Consider the following 27094-nt stretch of genomic DNA (forward strand, 5'->3'; position numbering starts at 1 on the left):
GCAAAATTGGAACTCAGCAGTAGCTGGAGCCAGGTCAGCCTTAGTTAGTGGAAGTCCATGTTGTTGGGCCCATGCATAGCCTGCATCTCTGCCACCATGGCCGCTTTGTTCGTGGACCCATTGGGCAATAAAAGGGGTGGCTGAGGAAAAAGGTTAACCACTATCCACAGAATGGGTCAGCTTATCTACTTGATTATTAAAGTTATCCTCCAATGAGGTCACCTTCTGATGAGCATTAACATGGGACACAAGTACCTTCATATCCTTTGCTCATTCAGAGAGTTCTATCCACATACACCTTTCCCAAATATCCTTCTCACCAATTTTCCAACTGTGCTCCTTCCAAGTCCCAGTCTATCCAGCCAAACCATTGGCCATGGCCCATGAATCAGTGTATAACCACACATCTGGCCATTTTTCCTTCCAAGCAAAACGCACAACAATATGCACTGCCTGAAGTTCTGCCCATTGTGAAGACATCCCTTCACCGAAGTCCTTCAGAGTTGTCCCAGAAAGGGGTTGTAAAGCTGCAGCTGTCCACTTTGGGGTGGTGCCTGCATAACGTGCTGAACCATCTGTAAACCATGCCCTAGACCTCTCCTCAGTCAATTGATCATAGATGCATGCTGGGGGACTGAAGGCATTGCAACAGGAGTAGCAACCATAGGCATTTGGGCAACTTCCTCATGTAACTTACTTGTATCTTCAGGGCCTGCTCAAGCCCGATCATGTATATACCACTTCCACTTAATGATGGACTGCTGCTGTACACATCCAACATTATGGTGGGTCAGAAAACACCCAGCTCATAATGGGCAGCTCAGGTTCCATAGTAACTTGATGGCCCATTGTCAAACGTTCAGATTTCACTAAGGCCCATAGCAGGCCAAGAGCTGTCTCTCAAAGAAATTCTACCAAACTCTTTATATGAAGCCAGCATCATGCTGATACTAAAATCAGAACAACAACAACAAAAAAACAAAATTACAGACCAGTCTCCCACATGAACATAGATGCAAAAATTCTCCACTAAATATTGGCAAACAGAATACAAGAATATATCAGAAAAATCATTCATCTGACCAAGTAGATTTTATCCCAGAGATGCAGGGATGGTTCAACCTATGCAAATCAATAAATGCAATACTTTATATAGATGTACTGAAGGACAAAAATCACATGATCATCTCATTTGATGCAGAAAAAGCATTTGACAAAATCCAACATCCCTTCATGATAAAAATCATACAGAGACTGGGAATAGAAGGAACATATCTCACCATAATAATGGCTATTTATGATAGGCCTACAGCCAATACAATACCAAATGGAGAAAAACTTGAAGCTTTTCCACCAAAATCAGGAAAAAGACAAGGGCATCCACTATCCCCACTTTTATTTTATATAGTACTGGAAGTCTTAGCCATAGCAATAAGGCAAGAGATACATATAAAATGGATACAAGTTGGAAAGGAAGAGATCAAATTATCATTATATGCAGATGATAGGATTCTATACATAAAGGACCCTAAAGATTCTACCAGCAAACTGTTAGAGGCAATAAACAATGATAGCATTGTAGCTGTAGCAGGATACAAAATAAACATAGCAATCATTAGCCTTCCTATATGCTAACAACAAATATGCTGAGGATGAGGGCCGGGAGTGGTGGTGCACGTCTTTAATCCCAGCACTCAGGAGGCAGAGTAGGAGGATCACCGTGAGTTGAGGCCACTCTGAGACTACATAGTGAATTCCAGGTCAGCCTGGGCTAGAGTGAGACCCTACTTCAAAAAACCAAAAAAAAAAAAAAAAAGCTGAGGATGAAATCAGAGAATCTCTCCCATTCACAACTGCCTCAAAAAGGGGAATAAACCTAACCAAGGAAATAAAGTATCTCTACAAAGAAAACCTCAAAACTCTCAAGACAGAAATTAGTAAAAACACTAGGAAATAGAAAGACATCCCATGTTCTTAGATTGGAAGAATCAATATTGTGAAAAAGTCAATTTTCCCCCAAACCAATCAACATATTTATTGCAATCTCCATCAAAATTCCAGTGGCATTCTTTATGTAAATAGAAAAAAAAACAATCCATTTACAATTTCAAAAATCATCTGGAAGCACAAAACCCCTCAAATATTTAAAACCATTTTGACCAATAAAAATAAGTCTGGTGGTGTCACCATATCTGATTTTAACCTATATTACAGAGCCATAGTAACAAAAACAGGATGGTACTGGCTCAAAAAGAGACACGCAGATCAATGGAACAGAATAGAGGACCCAGATATAAGCCACCACCTGATCATTGACAAAAGCGCCAAAAATACTCACTGGAGAAAAGTCAGCCTCTTCAACAAATGGTGCTGGGAAAACTGGATATGGATCTGTAGAAGCACAAAAATAGATCCTTATCTCTCTCTATGCACAAGAACTAAGTCCAAATGGATCAGAGACCTTAATTTCAGACCTGAAAGTCTGAAACTGCTAGAGGAAAAAGTAGGGGAAACCCTTCAACATACTGGTATAGGCAACTTTCTGAATATAACCCAAGTTTAATAAAACCATTAATCAACATCTGGGACCTCCTGAAATTACAAAACTTTTGTACATCAAAGGACACTGTGAATAGAGCAAAGAGGCAACCTACAAATTGGGAGAAAATATTTGCCAGCTATACATCTGACAGAGCATTAGTATCCAGGATATACAAAGAACTCAAAAAACTAAATAATAAGAAATCAAACAATCCAGTTAAAAATGGGCTATGAAACTAAATAGAGAGTTCTCAAAGAAGAAATACAGGTGGCATATAAACATCTAAAATTACGGTTCTATCTCCTTAGCTATCAGGGAAATGCAGATTAAAACTACTTTGAGATTCCATCTCACTCCTGTCAGAATGGCTATCATCATGAAAATGATGACCATAAATGACCATAAATGCTGATGATAATGCAGAAAAAGAGGAATCCTTCTACACTGTTGGTGGGAATGCTCTCTGGTCCAGTCATTGTGGAAGTCAGTGTGGATGTTCCTAAAACAGTTAAAAATAGATTTACCATATGACCCAGCTTTTCCACTTCTAGGCATATATCCTAAGGACTCATCTCAGTACCTTAGGGATACTTACTCAATCATGTTTATTGCCACTTCATTTACAATAGGTAGGAAATGGAACCAGCCTAGATGTCCCTCAACTGATGATAAACTGATGATAATAAAGATGTGACACATTTATACAATTTAGTTCTACTCTGAGGTTAAGAAAAATGAAATTATGAAATTTTCAGTAACTGGGAAAGAATTATACTTAGTGAGGTAACCCAGGCCCAGACAGTCAAATACCACATGTTCTCTCTCATATGTGGTTCCTAGCTACAAATGATTGGACTTCTATGTCATTTGGAATAAAATTCATTAGCAGAAGTCCTCCTGAGGCTGGGTTGGGGTTGATTGGACTCTGCGAATTTGCTGTGGAAGCAGGCCCCTTACTCTGCATTCCTGATCAAAGTGCCCCTGGGTCCTCAATTCCAGGATACCCTGCACTTGAGAGTGCATATGGCAGGCGTGAAGTGAGTAGGCCAGAACCTAGTTCCCCTGGGTTCCCTGGTCCTGGCAGGTCACCCTGTGACTAGCTTGGGGCTTCTTGGACACTGTGAGCTTGCTGCAGAGGCAGGCCTCTTGCTCTGCCTTCCTGATTGAAGTGCCCCTGGATCCCAAATTCTAGGATGCCCTGCACCAGAGAATGTGTAGCAGATATGGAGTGTGTAGGTCAAATCCCTCTTCCCCTAGCCCCTCCACTTTCCTAATCCTGGTAGGTTCTCCCATTGCTGGCTTGGGGTGGGGCTAGTCCCTTTGTGGGGGCTGTGGAAACAGGCCTTTTGCTCTGGTATTTTGACTGGCCCCTGGGTACTGACATCCCTATCCCCCTGAGTCAGAGAGTGTATGAACAACTGTTGGAGTGGGCCTCTTGCCTCTGGCTCTCCAGCTTCTTGGTGCCTGATTCCCCAATCCATGATTCTCTGGTGCTGAAGAATACATTTAAGTAGAGTGAGTAAACAAGAGTCCCTAATTCCCCAGGTATCTTTGATGTACCTGCAAACTCCACAATCTGTACATCTTTGGTTATAACTCCATTGTACACCAGCATAACAACTTGGTTCACATTTAAAACAGAACACCAGCTGGGCATGGTTGCACATGCCTTTAATCCCAGCACTTGGGAGGCAGAGGTAGGAGGATCACCATGAGTTCAAGGACACCCTGAGACTGCATAGTGAATTCCAGGTCAGCCTGGGCTAGAGTGAGACCCTACCTCGAAAAACCAAAATAATAATAATAATAATAATAAAACAAAACACCCTCCGAAGATCCTACAAGGAAAAAAACTTGCTTCCTCCTCAGAATAAAGTGTCTTCCCAAGATGGGTAGATCACAACGCAAAAAAGCCAACGAAAGTCAGAAAATTGAGCAATCTCCACCAATGAAAGTCTCCAATGAAATCATACAGAAGTCAACAGAAATTCAATCCCCAAATGAAAACAGAAAAAGCAATGAGACCCTGATCAAAAGAATTGCTGAACTGGAAGCAAACCATCAAGAAACCAACAATTATATAAATGAAATTAAACAGAGTCATTTCTTAGGGCATCCAGCTTTCGACAGTATGCTTAACTTGATTGAAGAAAATGTTAGAACACTCAAAAGAAATATGAATGAAATGAAGGTGAGTCAAGAAATGGAAGATCTCAGTAACTGATTGAGTAAGTTCAATGAAGACTTGATCACATGAAGAATGAATCCCAGGAAGCAACAAGAAAATCAGAACTTTAACTAAAATTGTACCTCAAAAAAGAGATGGACATGATGCAAAATAACACAACAGAAAACAAAAATCAAAGACAGCTGATAAAAACCTCTCTAGAACCCCTCACTAACAAAGTTACTCATGTGGAAAATATAATCTCTGACCTGGAAGATGACAGAAGAAATTGATCAGGAGGCCAAAAACTTTGCTGTGTTCAAAAAATCAAGTGAAAAGAATATGAGGGCGCTTTGGGTTATGCAAAACAACCAAATATCTAGATCATGCGTATACCAGAGGGAGAGGAAATCCAGGCCAAAGGCATAAAGACCATTTTCAACAAAATTATTGAAGAAAATTTTCCCAGTCTCTGAAAAGATAGTCTCATCCAGATAAGAAGCCCACAGAATTACCTCAGATTTCTCAATGGAAACCCTGAAAGCCATAAGGGCCTGGTAAGAAACACTTTAAAGTCTTAAAAACTATGGCTTCCAACCCACAATACTCTACCCAGCAAAAGTATCCCTTATAATAGATGGTGAAAGGGGAACTTTCTATGAAAAAAAAAATCAACTATATGATTAAATGAACACAAAGCCAAACCTACAGAGAATACTTTTAGGTGATACTCCACATAGAAGAGTCTAACAACCAATTTCAACAGTCAACAAGAGGAAGACCACAATAACAAAAACTAGACCAGGCTCAAAAAAGTACAAAACACAAGGAAGCACCAAACCCCATAAAGCACCCCACCACAGCAGGGATTAATTCGAACCTCAGAGTAATATCTTTAAATGTTAATGGTCTTAAGTCACTCATAAAAAACACAAGTGGGCTGGGGAAATGGCTTAGCAGTTAAGGCGTAAGGACCCTGTTTCAATTCCCCAGGACTCATATAAGCCAGAAGCACAGGGGGTGCATGTGTCTGGAGTTTGTTTGCAGTGTCTGGAGGCCCTAGCATGCCCATTCTCTTTTCCTCTCTGCCTCTTTCTCTCCCTCTTTCAAATAATAAAGAAATAAAATATTAAAAATACAGGTTATCAGGGTGGATCAAAAAATGGACCCTTCTAAGAGATGGCTTAGCGGTTAAGCGCTTGCCTGTAAAGCCTGAGAACCCCGGTTCGAGGCTCGGTTCCCCAGGTCCCACGTTAGCCAGATGCACAAGGGGGCGCATGTGTCTGGAGTTCGTTTGCAGAGGCTGGAAGCCCTGGCGCGCCCATTCTCTCTCTCTCCCTCTATCTGTCTTTCTCTCTGTGTCTGTCGCTCTCAAATAAATAAATTAAAAAAAAAAATGGACCCTTCTATCTGTTGTCTTCCAGAAATCCATCTCACCACTAAAGATAGACATCTCCTCAGGGTGAAAGGGTGGAAAATGATATTCCAAGCAAATAGAAATAAAAAAGTAGGCATTGCTATATTAATATCTGATAAAATAGACTTTAAACCAAAAGTAATCAAAAAGTACAAAGAATGTCACTTCTTACCCATCAAATGAATGATCCAACATGAGAACATAACAATCATAAATCTATATAATACCAAATACAGGTGCACCATAGTTTATGCAATAAAACCTACTTGACAGCAGAAGAGAAATAAACACCAACACCATCATAGTCAGAGGTTTCAACACTCCACTATTATCAATAGACAGATCATCCAAGCAGAAAATCAACAGGGAAATATAGAGCTCAAGAACACCATAGGTCAACTAGATCTAATACAAATCTACAGAACTTTCCACCCCAACTGTATAGAATACCCATTATTCTCAGCAGCCCATGGAACCTTCTCCAAAATAGACCATATATTAGGTCATAAAGTGTGCCTGTATATATTCAGGAAACTTGAAGTAACTTCCTGTATCATATCAGATCACAGTGCTTTAAAGCTAGAAATAAACAAGAGACTCATCAAGAACTCCACCAGCTACTGGAGACTAAACAACACACTTGTAAACAATGAATGGGTTGTGAAAGAAATCAAAAAAGAACTCCTAAATTTCTAGTCTTGAATAATAATGACCATACAACCTACCAAAACTTATGGGACACAATGGAGGCAGTCCTAAGTGGAAAATAGCATTAAATGACTTCATAACAAAGACAGAGAGATCCCAAATTAATGACCTAACTGCCCACCTAAAGGTACTGGAAAAACAAGAATCCAACCCTAAGAGCTCCAGATGGAAAGAAATAATCAAGATGAGAGCAGAAATTAATGAATTGTAAACTAAGAAAACAATTTTAAAAATTGATGAAGAGCTGGTTCTTTGAGAAAATAATCAAGACCAATAAACCCCTTGCCAATTTGATCAAGAAAAAAGAAGAAAAGTTTCAACTTCCGGTTAAGATCGCGGCTTAGGTACCATGCCAAAGCACCCTAGTAAAAGACCAAAAAAAAAAAAAAAAAAAACAACACAGCAAAATAAACACATTTACTAAAAAGTGAGGTGTATAGGAAATTGAAATGGTAGTGGAGAAGTAGAAGAGATCCAGAGCATCCAGAGCCCACACAGGCTGGCAAAAGTGGCCCCAGCAGGTCCACCAACCGTGGCGGCAGTGCACCAGAAAGCTGCCAGGCTCGGCTCCAGCTGCATGAAAAGACAGGTGTGGGGAGCTTCCACTCACACCGGAGCTCTCCACAACTCAAGAAACATGAAGGGAGAGCGGCAGTGAGAAACAAAGGAGCAGATCACAAGGTAGAATGACACATGGAACAGTGAGAGAACCAGAGCAGCTGCGGCTCCCTCACCTATTCCACCGCCTGTGCCCAGCTCCAGTGAACAGAGCAGTGGTCCTGGGACCCGGCCACGCAACTTGAGCTGACAGCGGCCCCAAAGCAGGAGCAGAGTCTGGCAGCAACATCAGTGGCTCCGGCACCAGCAGCAGTGGCCCCAGCAGCGGCAGATCCAGTAGCAGCAGCTTCAGAGGCAGCAGTCACAGATCCAGCAGCAGCAGTGGAGGATCCAACAGTGGCAGCTAAAGCAGCAGCAGCAGCAGCAGCGGTGGACCCAGCAGAGGCAACAGATCCAGCAGTGGCAGTTCCAGCAGTCAGGGTGCTGTTCTGCAGAGCCACAGTTGCCAGGCTCAGTTTGCCCCACAGGAAAAGCCAGTGCCCAGCTCCAGAAATCAGAACAGCAGCCCAACAACCCAGCCAGCAACTTGAGTGAGACCAAAATCATCCAAAAAGGTAAGTGGGATTGCACCAGGAAAGGTTCTTACTTGGTCACAAGCTGACTTCGATCCCTCAACAGACCAGAAATCTTAACCTCTTTGTTGATAGAGGACCTGGTTGTTATAATAACTACTCTTGCATAAATACTCGGTGCTGTTTTTGATTGAATGTGTACAGTGTTTAGTTAAATTTTAGAATCCACCTGTATTTTATTCCACTCAGCCTACTTGAATACTCCCATAGCAGGGAAACTCAATCCCTAGGAACACTTTGTAGATACTCTGAGAGTCCTAAGAGTCACACCTAACACCTTAAGCTCCTACTCTGAAGATATATAACATTAAATCAATTGATACAGCTAAGAATACCCAGCTAGCTAGAAAATCCAAGCATTAACTTAATCCAAGATGCAAAAATATATACATTACAACACAAGAAAGAAGAAAAGTCTCAAATTAACAAAATCAGAAATGAAAAAGGAGAGGTCACAACAGGCATCAATGAAATTGGAAGAATCATCAGGACTTCCTTCCAAAATCTCTACTCCACAAAACTGGATAGTGTGGAAGAAATGGATGCATTCCTAGACATATAACACCTATCAAACTAAACTCAGAGCAGATTAAACTCCTAAACAAACATATCATATCCATGGAGATTGAAAAGGTAATCAAAAACCTCCCCCAAAAGAAAAGTCCAGGACCACATGTCTTCTTTGTTGAATTCTATCAAACCTTCATGGAAGAACAGAAACACATTTTTCTCAAACTGTTTCACATAATCAGAGAGCAGGGAATCCTCCCCAGCTCCTTTTATGAAGCTAGCATCACCCTAATACAAAACTAGACAGAGACACAACAAGGAAAGAATATTACAGGTCTATATCCCTAATGAACTGAGATGCAAAGAACCTGAACAAAATCCTCACAAATCAAATTCAACAACACATCAAAAGCATTATCCATCTTGATCAAGTGGGCTTCATCCCAGGGATGCAGGGATGGTTCAACATGGAAATCAGTCAATGTAATACACCACATAAATAAACTTAAACTTTAACCATAAAAACCACATGGTCATCTCAATTGATGCAGAGGCCTTTGACATAATACACCACTTCATGATCAAAATTTTGGTAATAGGCATGGAGGGTTTATATCTCAACACAATAAAGGCCATAAATAAAGCACCTAAGCCCCAAATAATACTTAATGGGGAAAGACTCAGGGAATTACCATTGAGATCAGGAACAAGAGGATGCCCACTTTCACTACTGCCCTTTTACATAGTTCTAGCCTAGGCATTAAGACAGGAGAAAGAGTTTATTGCTGTTCAATTCATAATAGCTGGGAGATGGAACCTACCTAGATGTCCCTCAACTGATGAGTGCATAATGAAGATGTGGCAAATTTATACAATGGAGTTCTACTCAGCAGTAAAGAAAAATGGAGTTATGAAATTGGCAGGAAAATGGATGGATCTGGGAAGGATTATACTAAGTGAGGTAACCCAGGCTCAGAAAGCTAAGCACTACATGTTCTCCCTCATATGTGGATCCTAGCTACAAATGATTGGGCTTCTGTGTGAGAATAAAAAAATCAGTAGCAGAGGCCAGTAAGTTAAAAAGGAGATAAAAAGGGAAGAGAAAGGAAGAGAGAAGGGTACATAATAGGATGGTATTGTATATATGTAAGTAGAATAGATTAATGGGGGTGAAAAGGCCCAAAGTAAGGTCAGGGGAAGAGATTGAGTAAAGGAAAGGTGGAGGGAGGGCTAATCAAAATCTAAGAGGATGCAAATAATTCATATGGAATCCTCTGGTTTTGGACAATGGAACATGCAAGAGCCATAGATCATTGTTAGAAAATTTTCAGTGCCAGGAATGGATGGGATACCTCCAGTGAGTTGTTGGCCAGGGAGGTCCCTGATGCCCACAAAACATTATAGGCCATTGCCAAGGCCCTTGGTTTCCCACCAGGAATAGATGGTAAGACTTGGGCTTCAAGGCCACTGTGAAATCCTGCTGGAACTGAGCTGATAACCTCCTCCATGTAGACCAGCTGACAGAAAGCTGGAAGAAGCCATTCTACATGGAGTTCAATGGGAGAAAGAGATACCACCAGTGAAGATACTCAACAGTGGACACTGCAAGCCTTATAATTGGCCAACCAGGCCAATTGAGCCAACAGGTGCAATAGTGGCATGTCTGCCATGGTAGAAACCAACTGCCCTCCAATTGGACTGGAGGCCCGCTCCATGGGGGAAACACATCCCTGATACTGAAAACTTAAAACAGGGGTAGTCATGAACCCTAGGGGTGTAACATCTGCTGATGTCTGGAAAAATGTATATACTATGCTTATCAAACCACCCAGTAAGCACTTCTCTTAATATTTATACCATTATATTAACGCTACTTTCACTTTGGGTAGAGAATCTTCTCTTTTCAGATGGCAGTGACTTTGGGATGACTCAGAAGGTATCATAGTGCTGGAAAGAAGTGACTGGAGTACTGAGTAACATCTCAATCACACCTTCCAAGGCTCAGGGTCTAATGCGGAAGAGGTGGTGGAAAGAATGTAAGAGCCAAAGGAAGGGTAGGACTCCTAACAACATGCTCCTTCCAGACATAAAATGGCCTGGATATCCATGACCTCATAGTGCCTGACACTACCTACACAAGACCATCATAAGAGGAGGAAAAGACCATGACATCAAAATAAAAGAGACTGATTGAGATGGGGAGGGGATATGATGGAGAATGGAATTTCAAAGGAGAAAGTTGGGGGGGGGAAGAGGGTATTACCATGGGATACTTTTTATAATCATGGAAAATGTTAATAAAAATTGAGAAAAAATATAAAAATAAACAAAAGAAGAAGGAAAAAAAAATATTGGGAGCAAGGTAAACCCTTTTTGTATGTAGGTAGGTAGGGATACAGGTCCAAAAGAAAATTGATGTCAAACTTCCTTGGCGAGACTAGAACACAACTCCAGGCTGGACCTGAACCTTCCTCAGCAACATGGAGATCAGGGACAGCTTCCTGGTTCTTCCTCCCGCCAGGAATTTTTTGTGGCCTTTTTTCCTGTTGGTGGGACCATTCTGAGTCTGTCTCTAGTCCCTGACCCACCAACCAGTCAACCTGAGTTCTTTGGCTTTGCCAGCAAGAGCCTAAACTGCTAAGCCATCTCTCCAGCCCTTACTTTTTTAAATAAATTTTTAAATTTGTAAATATAAAAATTTTAATTCTTTCTCCCCACCCCCTCTCTCTGTCTCTCTCTTGCTCGCTGGCTCATTATGAACAAGCATGCCAGGGCTTCTTCCTTCTGCAAATGAACTCCAGATGCATGTGTCACTTTATGCCTTTTTATGTGGGTACTGAGGAATTCAAACCTGGACCAACCCAGGCTGGTAGGCTTTGTAAGCAAGCTCCTTTAAAAATTTTTTAAATTTTTTATTTTTTAGTTTTTGGTTTTTTGAGGTAGGGTCTCACTCTGGCTCAGGCTGACCTGGAATTCACTATGTAGTCTCAGGGTGGCCTAGAACTCTCGGTGATCCTCCTACCTCTGCCTCCCGAGTGCTGGGATTAAAGGCATGCACCACCATGCCAAGCTGCACTCATTCTTATTAGAGCTGAAGTCTCTTACTGATCCCAGAGCTTGCTGTTTTGTTTTGTGTGTGAGTTCCAATGTGGCTATAGATGTGCCCATGCCCAGCTGATGATGTGGGTCCTGGTGATCAAACCCGAGCAGTCTCTCAGGCCTCCTAAGGGCCTCATGCTTGTACAAGAAGTACTCTCAACCTCTCAGCCAGCTCTCCAGCCCTATTTGCAGGCCTGCATTACTGTGCCTGGTTTTTGCAGTGGTGGGTATAGAGGACAGGGCTTCTTACCTGCAAGGCAAGTGCTCTATGGACTGAGCCACATGCCCAGTCACCTCTTGTGTTCCTAAGTATTTGCAGTGCTTGGGGCAACACTGATCATTTAAACATCCAACCATAGACACAGCAAGGACTTTACTGGGGATTCTAGACATGTACTGTACTGCTGAGCCACACCTCCAGAACCCTGCAATGAGGAACTAGAACCATATTCTTAAGTCCTTAAAAAATGGCTGTAGAGGTCTGGGAGATGGCTTAGTGGTTAAGCGCTTGCCGGTGAAGCCTAAGGACCCTGTTTTGAGGGTCAATTCCCCAGGACCCACGTTAGCCAAATGCACAAGGGGGCACACACATCTGGAGTTCGTCTGCAGTGGCTGGAGGCTCTGGTGTGCTCATATTCTCTCTCTCTCTTTCTCTGCCTCTTCCTCTCTCTGTCTGTCACTCTCAAATAAGTTAATAAAAATAACAAAAAAAATTGCAGCCGGGTGTGGTGGCGCACGCCTTTAATCCCAGCACTCAGGAGGCAGAGGTAGGAGGATCGTTGAGAGTTCGAGGCCACCCTGAGACCACATAGTGAATTCCAGGTCAGCCTGAGCCAGAGTGAGACCCTAACTCGAAAAACAAAAAAAAAAAAAAAAAAAAAAAAAGAAATAATAAATAAATAAAATAAATAAATAAATAAAGGGCTGGAGAGATGGCTTAGCAGTTAAGGCTGCAAAGTCAAAGGACCTCGGTTCGATTCCCCAGGACCCATGTAAACCAGATGCACAAAGGAGTGCATGTGTCTGGAGTTCATTTGCAGTGGCTGGAGGCCCTGGCACGCCCATTCTCTCTCTCCCTCTTTCTCTCTCTCTCTCTCAAAAAAATAAATAAAAATAAATTTAAAAAATACTTAAAATAAAAGGAGAAGGAAAAGGGATTCAAATTGGAAAGGAAGAAGTCAAGTTAGCCATATCTGCAGATAATATGATCCTATATAAGTGACCTGAAAATATCCACTTCAAAACTTCTAAAGGTGATTAGTTCCTTCAGTAAAGTGGTGGGATACACAATCAGTGCACAGAAGTCATTAGTCTTTCTATATGCAAAGAAGAAATACACAGAGAAAAAAATCAGTGGGACTGTCCCATTTTTCAATAGCAACAAAAAAAATTAAATAACTTGGAATAACACTAACCAAGGATATGAAAGACCTATATAATGAAAACATTAAAAAAAAAAAAACCTCAAGAAAGAAATTGGGGAGGGGCCTGGAAATATGTCTTAGCAGTTATGGCATTTGCCTGCAAAGCCTAAGGACCAGTGTTCGATTCCCCAGGACCCATGTAAGCCAGATGCACAAGGGAGTTTGTATGCAGTGGCTAAAAGCCCTGACATGCCCATTCTCACTTTCTCTCTCATAAATAAATAAATAAAATATTTTTTAAAAAAAAGAAATTGAGGGGGACTTGAGAAGATGGAAAGACTTTCCATGCTCCTGGATAGGTAGAATTAATATTGTGAAAATAGCAATTCTACCAAAAGTAATAAAAATACCAGGTCATTCTTCACAGAGACTGAAAAAATGATCTCAAAATTCATATGGAATGGCAGCAGTACTCAGATATACAAATCTATCCTCAACGAAAACAAAATAAACCTTCTGGACATATCACCATACATGACTAAAGCTATATTACAAAGCCATAGCAACAAAACCAGCATGGTATTGGCATGAAAACAGAAACACAGACCACTGGACGAGAACTGAAGACTTAGACCTTAGGTCAACTAACTACAGCTACTTGATCTTTGGCAAAGGAGACAATAAGGTAGACTGGGGAAAAGACAGCATCTTAAACAAATAGCGTTGGACAAATTGAATGATTGAATGACCATATGTAGAAAAATGAAACTAGACCCACTCATTTCTCCATGCACAAAAATCAAGTCCAGCCGGGCGTGGTGGCACACGCCTTTAATCCCAGCACTCGGGAGGCAGAGGTAGGAGGATTGCCATGAGTTCGAGGCCACCCTGAGACTACATAGTGAATTCCAGGTCAGCCTGAGCCAGAGTGAGACCCTACCTTGAAAAACCAAAAAAAAAAAAAAAAAAAAAAAAAAAAAACCCAAAAAACAAAAAACAATCAAGTCCAAATGGATTAAAGACCTCAATATAAGACCTGAAATTCCTCTCCTACTGGAAGGAAAAATAAGAGGCACTCTCCACAATATGGGAGTTGGGAAAGACTTCCTAAACAAAACCCCAGTAGCCCAGGAAATTAATCACTCAACCAATGGGATCTCATGAGGTCAGGGGAAGAGACTGAGTAAAGGAAAGGTGGGGGGATGGCTAATCAAAATCCAAGAGGGTATAAATCAGTCATATGGAAACTTTCTTTTTGGGACAATGGAACACCCAGAAGCCATCGATTGTTACTAGAAAATTTTCAGTGCCAAGGATGGTATACCTTCAAATGAGTTGTTGGCCAGGGAGGTCCCTGACACCCCCAAAACATTAAAGACCATTGCCAAGGCTTTTGGTTTTCCACTGGGAATAGATGGTAAGACCCTATTACTGAAGACTCCATATACTTTGGTTGCAAGGTCCCTGAGAAATCCTACTGATGCTTAGCTGAAAACCTCCTCTGTGTAGACCAGATGACAGCAAGCTGGAAAAAACTATGCCTCATGCAATTCCATGGGAGAGAGAGAAATCACTAGTGGAGATAAACAACAGTGGACACTACAAGCCTTAAATTTGGCCAGCCAGGCCAAATGTGCCAATAGGTGCAATAGTGGCATGTCTGCTTTGGGGAAAACTAACTGTTCTCTAAGTACTGTAGGCCTGCTCCATGGGAGGGAATACATGGCTGATACTGAAAACCTATGATGGGGGAGATCATGAACACTAGGTGTGTAATGTCTGCTAGTGTCTGTCTAAATGTACATACTATGTTCACCAAACTGCCCAGTGAGTACTTCTCTTAATGTTCATATTCACGTATTAATGCTACGCTCACTTTTGGTTACAGAAGTTTGTCTTTTCAGGTGGTAGTTAACTTGGGATGACTAAGAAGGCACCATAGTGCTGAAATGAAGTGACATAGGACTGCTCATCACTAAAACATCTCTGTCCCACCTCAGGCTCCATTGCGGAGAAGGTGGTGGAAAGAATGTAAGAGCCAAAGAAAGGGTAGGGCTGCATACAATGCACTCTTCTAGACACAAAATGGCCTGTATATCCATGACCTTGCAGTACCTGACACTACCTACACAAGACCATCATAATAGGAGGAAAAGATGATGACATCAAAATAAAGAGAGACTGACTGAAATGGGGAAGGAATATGGTGGAGGGTGGAATTGCAAAGGCAAAGTGTTTGTGTGTGTTGGGGGAGTTATCCTGGTTTATTGTCTATAATTATGGAAGCTGTCAGTTAAAAAAAAAAATAACACCTAACATACAAATAATTAAGAAAAGGCAAGTTGGACATGGTCATTCACGCCTTTTATCCCAGCACTCAGTAGGCACAGGTAGGTGGATTGCCATGAGTTCAAGGCTGCCCTGGCCAGCAGGGAGTCGAACAAGGAAACAAGGGGAAAATTAACCTGAATGAAAGAAGGCAAACAGACACAAGAAGGAGACCATACTAGGTGTTTGTCACGGCCTCGAGAGTTTATTCTTACATGTAGGTTTATATAGGGTTGTAGGGGGAAGGGGACGTGGTCAGGGCAAGGAGTTGTAGGGGGAAGGGGATGTGGCCAGGGCAAGGACTTGTCAGGAAACCTAGAGGGGATGTAATTAGGTGTTCATCTAATCTTGCCTCACTGGCTTAACATCCTGACCATAAACTGGCCTTTTGCAAAAGATAAGATTCTGTAAGCAGTCTGTTGACCAGTTCAAGAAGTACATAACAGAAAGCTGGATGGACCAGCTTTCTGAGTAATGAGTCAGTTTATGAGCAGGCCCAGGCAAAATGGAGAGGCTTTTGCTCTATGGCTCCCGACATCTCCTCCCTTCTTTTATACAAAAGAGGGGGAGGCCCGCTATTCAGCTGTGGGCTGCAATGACTTTGTTTCTTCATCAGCATGGGGGAGTATTTAGCCAGGTGTACGATCTCATTGTTTCTGGTAGTTGAATATTAGGTGAGGAAGTAGAAACTTAACTTGCTATATGGCAGTCTTTGTTTGTGGTAGTTGAGTATTAGGTGAGGAAGTAGAAACTTAACTTGCTATATGGCAGTTTCTGTTAACATGGCCGAGGTTTGGTTCATAGCTCCCAACATCTCCTCCCTTCTTTTATACAAAAAGAAGGGGAGGCCCGCTTTGCAGCGGTGAGCATTAACCAACTGGGGGAGTAGGGACCTGACTCCTCCCGTGGGATGTCTTTTTCCCACAATCTTTGGCCCTTGGTACCTTTTGGGGAGGGGAGGCAGAGCCTATGTGGCCGGAGAGCGAGGCACGGCCTTAGTGATAACAGTTATGGTACCAACCTCCATGAAAGCCAGGTATACCTCTCAGGGAATCCAGAAGCTGTCAGATAAGGACCTTCCCCTGCAAAGCTTTGCCTCGCACCCATGTTGGTGCCCATATCACACTTACTTTATTGTGAGCTGATATGTATAGGTTTGGATCCTATGCAGCTCCTAAAGGAGGGGTAGCTATTTGGCCAAGACAGGTAGACCGCAGCGATAGCAGAGGTGTAGAGGACAGCAGTATAGTAAATAAGTACAGAATGTAAGATCAAGGGAGAGTGACAGCTACAGGTGGCAGGTCTTCAGTGGCAATGCCTCGATCCGATCCGCTAGCTCCAGTCTGTGATACTGGACCTGTAAAGGCTGCACCTTAATGGCTTTAATCTGTTGACATATAAAAGACGTGATTTTAATTATAATAACGGGTCTGATTATGAGTGAGAGGATTAAGATAAGTAGAGGTCCTTCCAGCTTTGTCCTGTTAGGGAAAAAAAGAAGATTCTCTGAGGGAAGTGTTTCTTCCCTGGATATGTGAGATGTCACTGGAGGATCATCAGCTTGTTTTACAATTCTCTCTGGTAGCCATCTCGCAGCATTTTTTTTGGTGTCAGACAAGCATACTGATCCTGGGCCCCAAATGAGTACTGGGTCTGGGCCATTCCATTTTAAAGTTAAAGGATCTTTCCACATGGCTTTGGCAAAGGTACTTTTTGTATTTGTGTGCCAAAAGCGATCAGCTGCTGACTTTCATTGAGCATCAAGGGTTAAAAAGTGTAGGACAAACAGTGCATGATGAAGAATGTTTTTTGGAGAGCCTTTTATAGGATATAAATTCCCCGTTTTTAACTTTTGGAGGGTAAATGGACCCAGAAGAGGGTCCCCTCCTGCCAGAACACCCCAGTGGGTGTAAAGTCAGTGGCACAAATGACCAGGAGAAGAGGCTTTTTATAAGAGACAAAAGTGACTCTTTGGCTCAGAATTGTAGCCTCCACTATCTTCAGGGCCTCTAAAATTTACCACAGGTAAACTAAATGTAAAATGCTGACAAGGAGTGTAAGGGAATTGTAAAAAAGCAATCCTTTAGGTCAATAATGATTTTACAATGTCCTGCAGGAATTGCTACTGGAGTGGGGAGGCCTGGTTGTAGGGCCCCATAGGTACCATGGCCTTATTAATTTCTCTAAGGTCCTGGAGCAATACAAAGATAGGAGTATTCCAAGGAGAGGTGGTAGGTCCAATATGGCCTGCAGTAAGTTGTTCCTATACTACCATCGTGGCCATTTATATATTTAAGGTTTTTTTTTATTTTTATTTTATTTTTTTTTTTTGAAGTAGGGTCTCACTCTGGTCCAGGCTGACCTGGAATTAACTCTGTAGTCTCAGGGTGGCCTTGAACTCATGGCAATCCTCCTACGTCTGCTTCCCGAGTGCTGGGATTAAAGGCGTGCGCCACCACGCCCGGCTAAGGTATTTTTTTTAAATCTTTAGTTACAGATTGCTCTCTGAGTGTTTAAGACCATGTAGATAGCCAAAAGTTAATTAAGGATTAATTTTAGAGGTCATTAATGGCTCTCCAAAGAGACTTTAGGGACACAGGAGTAGCCCTGTAGTTTACTGGTGTCTTGCCTGTTAGGATGAGTCAGGGCCATGCTGGCCAAGTAATTTCCCTTCTTTGGGAAGTCAGGAGGGCCAATTGTTCCTCAATTGTGACACTCCTGTTTTAGACTGTACACCAATTTTGTTTGGGTCTCCATATCCACCCTGCTCAGGAAGAAAGGTGACTTACCAGGGGGCCAGTGTAGAAGTGTCCCATCATCTCCAGTGGCCTCATGACATGGGAGTACAGGCTAAAATGTTGACACTTTTTACTCTAATGATTCCAGTTGGCTTTGGCTTATACATAGGTGATTAACACAACCAGAAAGGAAGTTACATCAGTCTGGATGTATGTACATATACAGTACATTTCATTACTGAAATAGACTTAGTTAAAGAATGGCACAAGGGGGCTGGAGAGATGGCTTAGCGGTTAAGCGCTTGCCTGTGAAGCCTAAGGACCCTGGTTCGAGGCTCGGTTCCCCAGGTCCCACGTTAGCCAGATGCACAAGGGGGCGCACGCGTCTGGAGTTCGTTTGCAGAGGCTGGAAGCCCTGGCGTGCCCATTCTTTCTCTCTCCCTCTATCTGTCTTTCTCTCTGTGTCTGTCACTCTCAAATAAATAAATAAATAAACAGAAAAAAAAATTAAGAAAAAAAAGAATGGCGCAAGGGCTTCTAAAATCATTTTGTCCTATCTTTAAAATTTTTGTTGTACTGTGGCAGCATAAGCCATATATCTGAGGCATAGGAAGTAGGCACATCTCACATTTTAAATATCTAACATTTATAAATATAGGCAGAACCTGTTACCAGTCTTGAAAACAGTACCAATTGATTTATAAACTTAACTAATTTAACCTAGAAATTATCAGAGAAGAACAAGTAAGGCAGTATAAGGTCTTAGCACCTGTGTGAAAACATTTTTGATTAGTTCAGATACCTGTGTGGGTACAAATTATCCAGGAAACATTGGAAACAGAACCATGGAGCTTGAATTATATATATATACACATATATACATATATACATATACACACACACACACACACACACACACACACACACACACACATATTTTAGATGAGAACCATTGTTTGAGCATGAGGCTGTACCCTAAAGTAGGGAATATGTCTTAAGAGTTAATTTTGTTATAAGCACTGAACTTAAGATGCAAAAATTGAGACAGTTACCTTAAATACAATAGAGTAGAATTTGGTCTTTCCTGAGCCAAAATAGCTAAATATTAATATAACCCTTGATAAAATATTTTGAAAGAAAAAGCATTATTTGACAACCAATGATTTTGGCTTAAACTTGATAGCTATTGATTTTATGTACCACAGAAATTTTTATAAACATAAAACAATTTTATGTTTTACCCATGACTTAAATTTGATAAAGTTTAACTAAGCTATCCCAACAAAACCCAGGAAGATGAAAGTTATTATTACTGAAATTAAATCACTTAAACCTAAGTGATTAAATCAGTTATGACCATTCAATAAAATTAGCATAAATAAGACAGAAGCTATCTGTAAAGTCACAATGTCTTTAGGTATGAGTACTTCACCTTTGGAAATTAACCATTTCTATGTGAGCCTTTATCTTTAGAATAGTTAAAACCTTGATGAAAAGAGGAACCTAATTTACTTTACTGAGAGAATCTTAAAGCCAGTTTTATAACCCTTAAATCATAACAAATTAGCAACAGTGACCTGTTAATGAGTGAGGCCTTATCATAAGACTCAGTTTATCTATTTAACATTTTGTCTAATGAGAGACTTTATCTAACAGATGTGACTTTAGGTGTTCATAAGAGATGAACCAAAGAGAACCACAGTTATATGCTGTATTCCTTTTTCCTTGTCAGAGACAATTGGCCATTTTTGTCTCTAGTCAGAGTCTGGGGGACACATGACTTAAACTTGCATGGGGTTTGAGATAAAGGGGGTTCCATCTGTTTTTTTTTTCAGAGTCCTCCTTTCCATGAACTTAAGTAGCATATGTTGGAAAGCAAGAGCAAAATGAAATTACAGAGCAGAGAGATAAGCATCCTAACATTTCTTTCCTATTCTGAAGTTGTTTTGTTTTTACATAGCAAATTTACCCATTTGCAAAACACAAGGTGATAGACTCTTGTCTATGTATAACCTGGTTAAACCTCCAGTTACATCTGTACTTATGACTTTGTGGCCCACCTAACATAGGCATCACCTGTGTCTAATGTAAAATGAATTTAGATTAAGACTATGCCCCTATATAAAATTTTTAGAGTATCCTTAAGGGTCTGTAAACAGTTGAAGAATCTCTAACTTTAGGCATGGCATTTAGGTTTAGCCTCAAAATTCTTTCCTACATACGCATATCTTTATCCACATACTTTAACTTTCTCAATACCACTCAAAAAGCATTTTTAAGGAGCATTCTATGTCCCAACATTGAAAAATTCTTTTCCAGTTCCTTCAATCAATTCATCTCACCCCATCATTAATTATCTTTTCTCTCTCTCTCTCTTTTTTTTCCCCTGAGGGGGTGCACCATTCCTGGAAGTACTGCAATACCAGGTCGATGCATGGAGTGGACGGAGTAAGCTCTTATTCCAACTCCAAGCTCCAAAAATCCACTTAATATATTGTCCTCAGATAGAGGATATATCAGATATTAAACTGATAAGAACAGATACTACACTTGATCTTAGCCAAAAGGCCGAGAAGTGATTATCTCTCTTATAAGGCTATTAAAAAATTATACCAAATTGATTAATTCTATTACTAAAAAGAAAGCCGTCTTAATACAACTTTATAACATTAATACCAATAACGCACTTGGGAATAATTTTATTAGGAGTAGCTAAGGCAAATTGTGTTGTTATCTTGAGGCAGGCTGGCTCAGAAGTCAGATCAGTTGTCTCCTCCTTTTAAGTAACAGGACATTACAATCTTTTTTAAAATATCTGACAAATTATAAGTTACCTCTTTAGAGGAAGCTTTTTTTTGTTTATTTTTATTTATTTATTTGAAAGTGACAGAGAGAGAAAGAGGCAGAGAGAGAGAGAGAGAGAGAGGGAGGGAGAGAATGGGCGTGCCAGGGCCTCCAGCCACTGCAAACGAACGCCAGATGTGTGCGCCCCCTTGTGCATCTGGCTAACGTGGGTCCTGGGGAATCGAGCCTCGAACCAGGGTCGTTAGGCTTCATAGGCAAGCACTTAACTGCTAAGCCATCTCTCCAGCCCGAAGCTTTGTTGTTTTTAATGATCCTCTATGTAAGGTGAAGTTGACCTAGAACAAATATCTGGCAAATTCACTCCTGTAAAAGACATTTAACTTTTCCTTTTTAATTTCTATGCTTAGGTCTTTGATTTCCTTGAAATGGTTCTCTAGAAGAGAAAGGAATGTCACCTGCATCCGTCTCATCTCTTTAGTTACAAACAGTCACAAACATGACATGACTAGCAAGCACAATGAGCACACATAAACACATATACACACACGTATAAAAAGAACATATCCTCCTGATAAAATAAAAAAGCACTTGAAGCAAATCTCAATTCCTTGTGTTTTTAAAATATCTTTTACTATGGCAATTAGCTCCTTTTTACTCTTTGTTAAATCTTTTTTATTTTTTTCTTAACCCATGTTCCTTGTGCCTTGAGAGAAGTTTTAAGCCTTTTAACAATTTATGCTTACTTAGGGTCTGTCCCATGATAGAAAAGGAAAGAGGAGAAACAGCAAGACCAGAGGGCAACATTCCGGGTCGGAGAACCGGCACGGGGGTTCCCTGGTGGGCCTGATGTGAGTCTGACCACAGTTTTAAGAGCTGGCAGCCGCTCTAAGAGCATTTACTGGCTGTTGCGTACCCAGTTTTGTTGACAGGAAGAGAGGCTAGATAGGAGGTCTTTGCCAATGCCTGAATGGGCTGTCGGGATTCACACAGGGAGCTAGGGGCCTTCAGCCAATGCCAGAGGGTAGCCCTGGCCAAGAGGCTTCAGTTGCCCTGTTGCAATTCCACGTGATGGCGCCAACCAAAAGTAAAAGGAGGAAAAGAAGTGCAAAAAGGAAATCCTGCAGTTCTTGTGTCTTGAAAATTTGACTCAATAGTCTTTAATTGCCTAAAATTCGTCGCTTACCTCAAAGAGCAGGGAGAGAATATTAATATGGGTGTGCCAGGGCCTCTAACCACTGCAAATGATTCTAGATGCATGAGCCACCTTGTGCATTTAGCTTTAGGTGGGTACTGGAGAACTGAACCTGGGTCGTTAGGCTTAGTAGGCAAGCACCTTAACCATTGAGCAAATTCTCCAGCCCATATTCTGCCTTTTTTGTTTGTTTGTTTGTTTTTCAAGGTAGGGTTTTGGTCTATCCCAGGCTGACCTGGAATTCATTATGTAGTTTTAGGGTGGCCTCGAACTCACAGTGATCCTCCTACCTCTGCCTCCCAGGTGCTGGGATTAAAGCATGTGCCACCATGCCTGGCCCATCTTTTTTTTAAACATCAACAATAAACACCTTTATTACATGGGCTATGGATGGCTTTGATCTTCCTCAGACAGAACTTCAGCTCCTTGCCCTCTAGCCCATAGCCATCTGCTCTGGCACACTGGTCAGGACTCAATGCAATGCAGGCCAGAAGCTTGCCCTGCTGAAACTGTTCCTCCAGAAGAGGGCTGATTTTGGCATTCTTTTTCCTTCCGTGGTATTACTTTTTAATTTTCTTTGATTTCTTTTTTGTTTGTTTGTTAAAAATATCTTCTGGGCTGGAGGGATGGCTTAGCAGTTAAGGTGTTTTTGCCTGCAAAGCCAAAGGACCCAGGTTTGATTCCCCAGGACCCACATTAGCCAGATGAACAAGGTGGCGCGTGTGTCTGGAGTTCGTTTGCAGTGGCTGGAGACCCTGGTGGACTCATTCTCTCTCTGTTTCCCCTTCTTTATCTCTGTCAAATAAATAAATAAAAAATCTCTTCCTCCTCAGGAGTCAGCTTGGTCCCCTTTTTGTGGCCCAGAGGCAGCATATAGCTGCAGTGTGCTGTCAGTGAGCACCATGCAGTTCTTCACCAGGGTCTTAGTGCCCATCGCTCAGCGCTGGGTGGAAAGAGCTATTCTGCCAGCTTAACCAAAAGTCCTACTTGATGTTTAAGACAGTCTTGCTGCTGTAGCCCAGGCTGGTCAGAAACTTAAGACCATCTTGCCTCAGGCTCCTGAATGTTACAATTGCTGGCATGGACTACCATGCTCAGCTCAGCTTTTATTTCATTTACTTATACATATTTTATTAGCGAGAGGGAGAGTGCCAGAGGCTCCTGCCATTGTAAATGAACTCGAGATGCATGTACCACTTCGTGCATCTGGCTTTAAGTACTGGGTCCTCAGGCAAATACCTTTAACTACTCGGCCATCTCCCTGGTACTGAACTTTCCATTTCTGGCTGGCGTGGCCTACATACTCCTCTTGCTTTACACAAAAAGCCATGCTTTATCTAGAAAGTGACTCCGGAATTTCCTGCATATACTCTTGTACTCTGAATCACAAGGGCAACAATTCCCTGGAGAGCTGGTATGGAGGCACATGCCTTTAATCCCAGCACTTGGGCAGCTGAGGTAGGAACATGTCTGTTGGAGGCCGGCCTGGGCTACACTACTAGTTCCAGGTCAGCCTGGGTTGCGGTGAGACCCTGCCTCAAAAACAAAAAACAATCAATCAATCAAATCACACACACACACACACACACACACACACACACACACACACACACAAAGGGGCTGGAGAGATGGCCTAGGGCTTAAGGCTCTTGCCTGCAAAGCCAAAACATCCAGATTCAATTCACCAGGACCAAAGTAAGACAGAAGCACAAGGTGGCACATGCTTCTGGGGTTCCTTTGCAGTGGCTGGAAGCCCTGGCTTGCCCATTCTATCTGTCTCTTTCTCAAATAAATAAATGAATAAATAAATAAATAAAAAAGAAAGGAAAAGAAAAGAAAAGGGTGAAAAAAAAAACTCCCAAAAGCCCAGCAGGGACAGAGCTCCCTCAAGAGATGCTGAGAGGTCGTCCCCTTCAGCTGTCACTCAGGTGGGGGCGGGCGCACCCGTGCGAGCTGTCCAATCACAGGCGCCGTCAGGAAGGGGCGGGGTGGGCGGCGCGCGGACGCGGAGGCTTCCGCCGTTCTTCAGCTCCGGAGTGGCTGCGGCCCGAAGGCCTGGGCGCTGGGCGCTGCGCGGCCTCGGGAGGAAGCCGGGAAATGGTGAGTGCCGCCCGAGGCCCAGGACAGGGAGGGGCTGCTGGACCGGGCCAGTGGCGGTCTCCCGCGTTGGCCGGGAGTCAGCGCGCGTCCGGTGGCCTCTGCCGGAAGTCCCGCCCCGCGCTGCCGCCCGCAGCTCCGCGACTGGCCGCGAGGAGCCGCCGGCCGGGCGTGGGGTCCGCGCTCCTCCTCCTCGCGCCGCGCCGCGCCGCGCCGCGCCGGCCACAGCCGTTTCCCCTTGCGTGTCCTGCCGCCGCGGGCAGCCGGGCTGAGTGCTTCCCCTTGCTGGGTTGGCAATGAGTTCCGTGCTTCCAGATACCTTCTCCCCTCGTACCTGAATGCCAGCTTCATCAGCAGTTGTCATCGCTGCTGTATTTCAGCCAGAAGCACGATCTTTGTATTTTTCCAGATGGAGTGATGTTTTGTTATTCCCCCCCTCCACCTTTCCTCCTCTACCTCTACCACACCTGTTATCTTCTTTGTTTTTCTTTCTGTTTTATCTGGCCTGTCAGCACTGCCATTCCTTGGATTTATCACCTTGAAAAGATTTCTTTAACTTTAGAAAAAATACTTCAGAGAGAGACAGAGACAGACAGGGAGAGAGGGTGGGAGGGAGGGAGAGAGGGGAGAGAGGGAGAGAAGGAGAGAGGGAGGGGGAGAGAGAGAGAGAGAGAGAGAGAGAGAACACTAGTAAGCCAACATGGGCACTCCAGGCCCTCTTGCCCCTGCAGATAACTCCAGACATAGATGACCCAAACTTTGTGCATCTGTCTGTGGATATTAGGGGCTAAAACGTACTGTTAGGCTTTGCAAGCAAGTGCTTTTAACTGCTGAGCTGTCTCCACAGTCCCTATTTATTTTATATTTTATTTATTTAACACTTTATTTACTTGAGAGAAAGAATGAACGGGTACTCTAGGGCCTCTTGCTATTTCAATTCCAGACAGATGTACCATTTTGTGTATTCTGGCTTTGTGTGGGTACTGAGAAATGGAACCTAGGCCCTGGCTGACAGGCTTTGTAAATGCGTGTAACCACTGAAACATCTTCCCAGCCCACTCTTGAAAAGATTTATATACTAACTTGACTCATTGGTTCGATAATGTAAAGTGTGTATCAAGGGATTTTGAGGGAAGATACAAAGAATTGCTGGAGACATGACTTAGCAGTTAAGGTGCTTGCTTGCAAAGACAGTAGCCAGGTGCTATTTCCCAGGACTCATGTAAGCCAGATAGATGCACAAGGTGATAATATGTGTATGGAGTTCATTTGCAGAAGCTGGAGACCCTGGCATGCCTATTCTTTCTCTTAAATAAATATTTTTAAAAAGTAAAAAAAAAAAAAAAAATTCCCAAGGTTGCCGATAGACCTTTTATCTGGTTAATGTTGGGGGAACTAAAACAGCCTTGCTGATGCACCCAGTCTTTGGAGGTAAAATGAAGTGTATCTATCTTTTATCTTAGGAGCACAGGTATAGCATTGCATTAATGACATCTTCCCACCGAGGACATTCATTCAGACATATAATAAAAACTTACAAAGCTGGATAAGTTAAAAGATCCTTATGCTTTGGTTAAATGAAAGTTGCTCCACCTTTGACCTCAAAGAAATAGCTTCTATCCTTGTCAGTGCACAACATAAAACACATGTTGTTTTGACATTCTGGAGACCAAAAATATTGTTTACAAAATTGGCTTTCCATCTTTTGTGAGTTAACTCACTTTGGATGGGCACCCTACCAAAACCTCTAGTTATAGGCTAGTTTCTATTTTTTATTTATTTATTTTGAGGTAAGTCCTCACTGTAGCCCAGGCTGATCTGTAACTCATTCTATTCCTAGGCTAGCCTGGAACTCATAGAGTTCTTCCAAGTACTGGGTTTAACATCGCACCTTGCTAAATACATTTGTTAAAAAATTTTTTAGTAATAACGTTGGAGCTGTGGATATTGTTCCGCAATTAAAGCCCTTTGCTTGGAATGCCTGCTCACTTTCAGTTCCTGAGTACGTACATAGAGGCAGGCACATAAAGTGGTGTTTATTATATTTACCTATTGTATGTGTGTTTGTGTAGAGGCTAGAAGATGATTTAAATGTCTTCCACCATAGCTCTCTGCCTTATTTCCTTGAGATGGGTCTCTCATTGAACCTGGAGTTATCTCTTTCTTGATCAGACTGACTGGACAGCAAGCCATAGTGATCCTCCTGTCTCCATGGCCTCCCCCTTCCTTGATTGTGTTACAGGTGCCTGGGGCTTATTTATTTTTGCTGTCTATTTATTATTAAAAATAACAAAAAAATTAAAGTGCAATTTTATTCAGTAAATACCATATGATCCATATGCATTCTTTTATAGAAGGTAGGGCAAGTGGGGTACAGTTAGGGTGACTGGACCCCTGAAGGTAAAAAAGGCAGGAAAGTTTGCATTTGCTAGAAATCAAAGATGATCTGACTTTTTATTTCTTGCCTATTTCCCTAGGCCTGTTTTACACAAACAACCAGGACCCCTCCTGGGAGGGAGGTCTTTCCTACAAAATGTTATGGTTGGTCAAGTTCACCCCTGGAACTTGGTGTCAGGGCTAGCCTCTTCCTGAGACCAGCCCCTAGCCCTAGCCAACCAGCTATCCTTCTGGTTCACCTGAGTCAGAAGACAGCCCACAACTATAAGGTAATAAATACCTTTACAAGGAGTGGGCAGGCTCTCTGACCACTTGGGAACTTTCAGCTGTGGGTGAGTTTTTTCCTCAGTTGGGCCAGGGTTACCCCTAGTCCTTACTCTCCACATGAGTTCTTTATCCCTTCCAGCTCCCCACATGGCAGGAGCTCCATGAGTTTTCTCTATTTTCTTTCCATGTTTTTTTTTTTTTTTTTTTTTTGTCCAGGTCCTCTACATGGGACCTCTAGCCATGTGGGTGCCTTTTGTTGGCTCTGTACTTCCT

At 42.3% G+C, this 27094-nt stretch overlaps 1 protein-coding gene and 1 non-coding gene across 2 annotated transcripts in view; one reads left to right on the forward strand and one right to left on the reverse strand.

The window, feature by feature from the left end:
• Window positions 1-20452: 20452 nt before the first annotated feature.
• On the reverse strand, window positions 20453-20643 carry LOC123458876. Its single transcript, XR_006635827.1, has one exon. It is a non-coding gene; the product is annotated as a U2 spliceosomal RNA (small nuclear RNA).
• A 3424-nt stretch (window positions 20644-24067) lies between these two features.
• The window catches only part of LOC101610564 (zinc finger protein 709-like), a 77360-nt gene continuing 74333 nt past the window's right edge, over window positions 24068-27094 (forward strand). The window contains exon 1 of the mRNA XM_045143726.1: window positions 24068-24160. Coding sequence (XP_044999661.1) covers window positions 24158-24160 — 3 coding nt within the window. The 5' untranslated portion in view covers window positions 24068-24157. The remainder of the gene's footprint in view (window positions 24161-27094) is intronic.

This window comes from Jaculus jaculus, chromosome 2 (assembly GCF_020740685.1).
Source record: "Jaculus jaculus isolate mJacJac1 chromosome 2, mJacJac1.mat.Y.cur, whole genome shotgun sequence".
Classification (NCBI taxonomy): Eukaryota; Metazoa; Chordata; class Mammalia; order Rodentia; family Dipodidae; genus Jaculus; species Jaculus jaculus.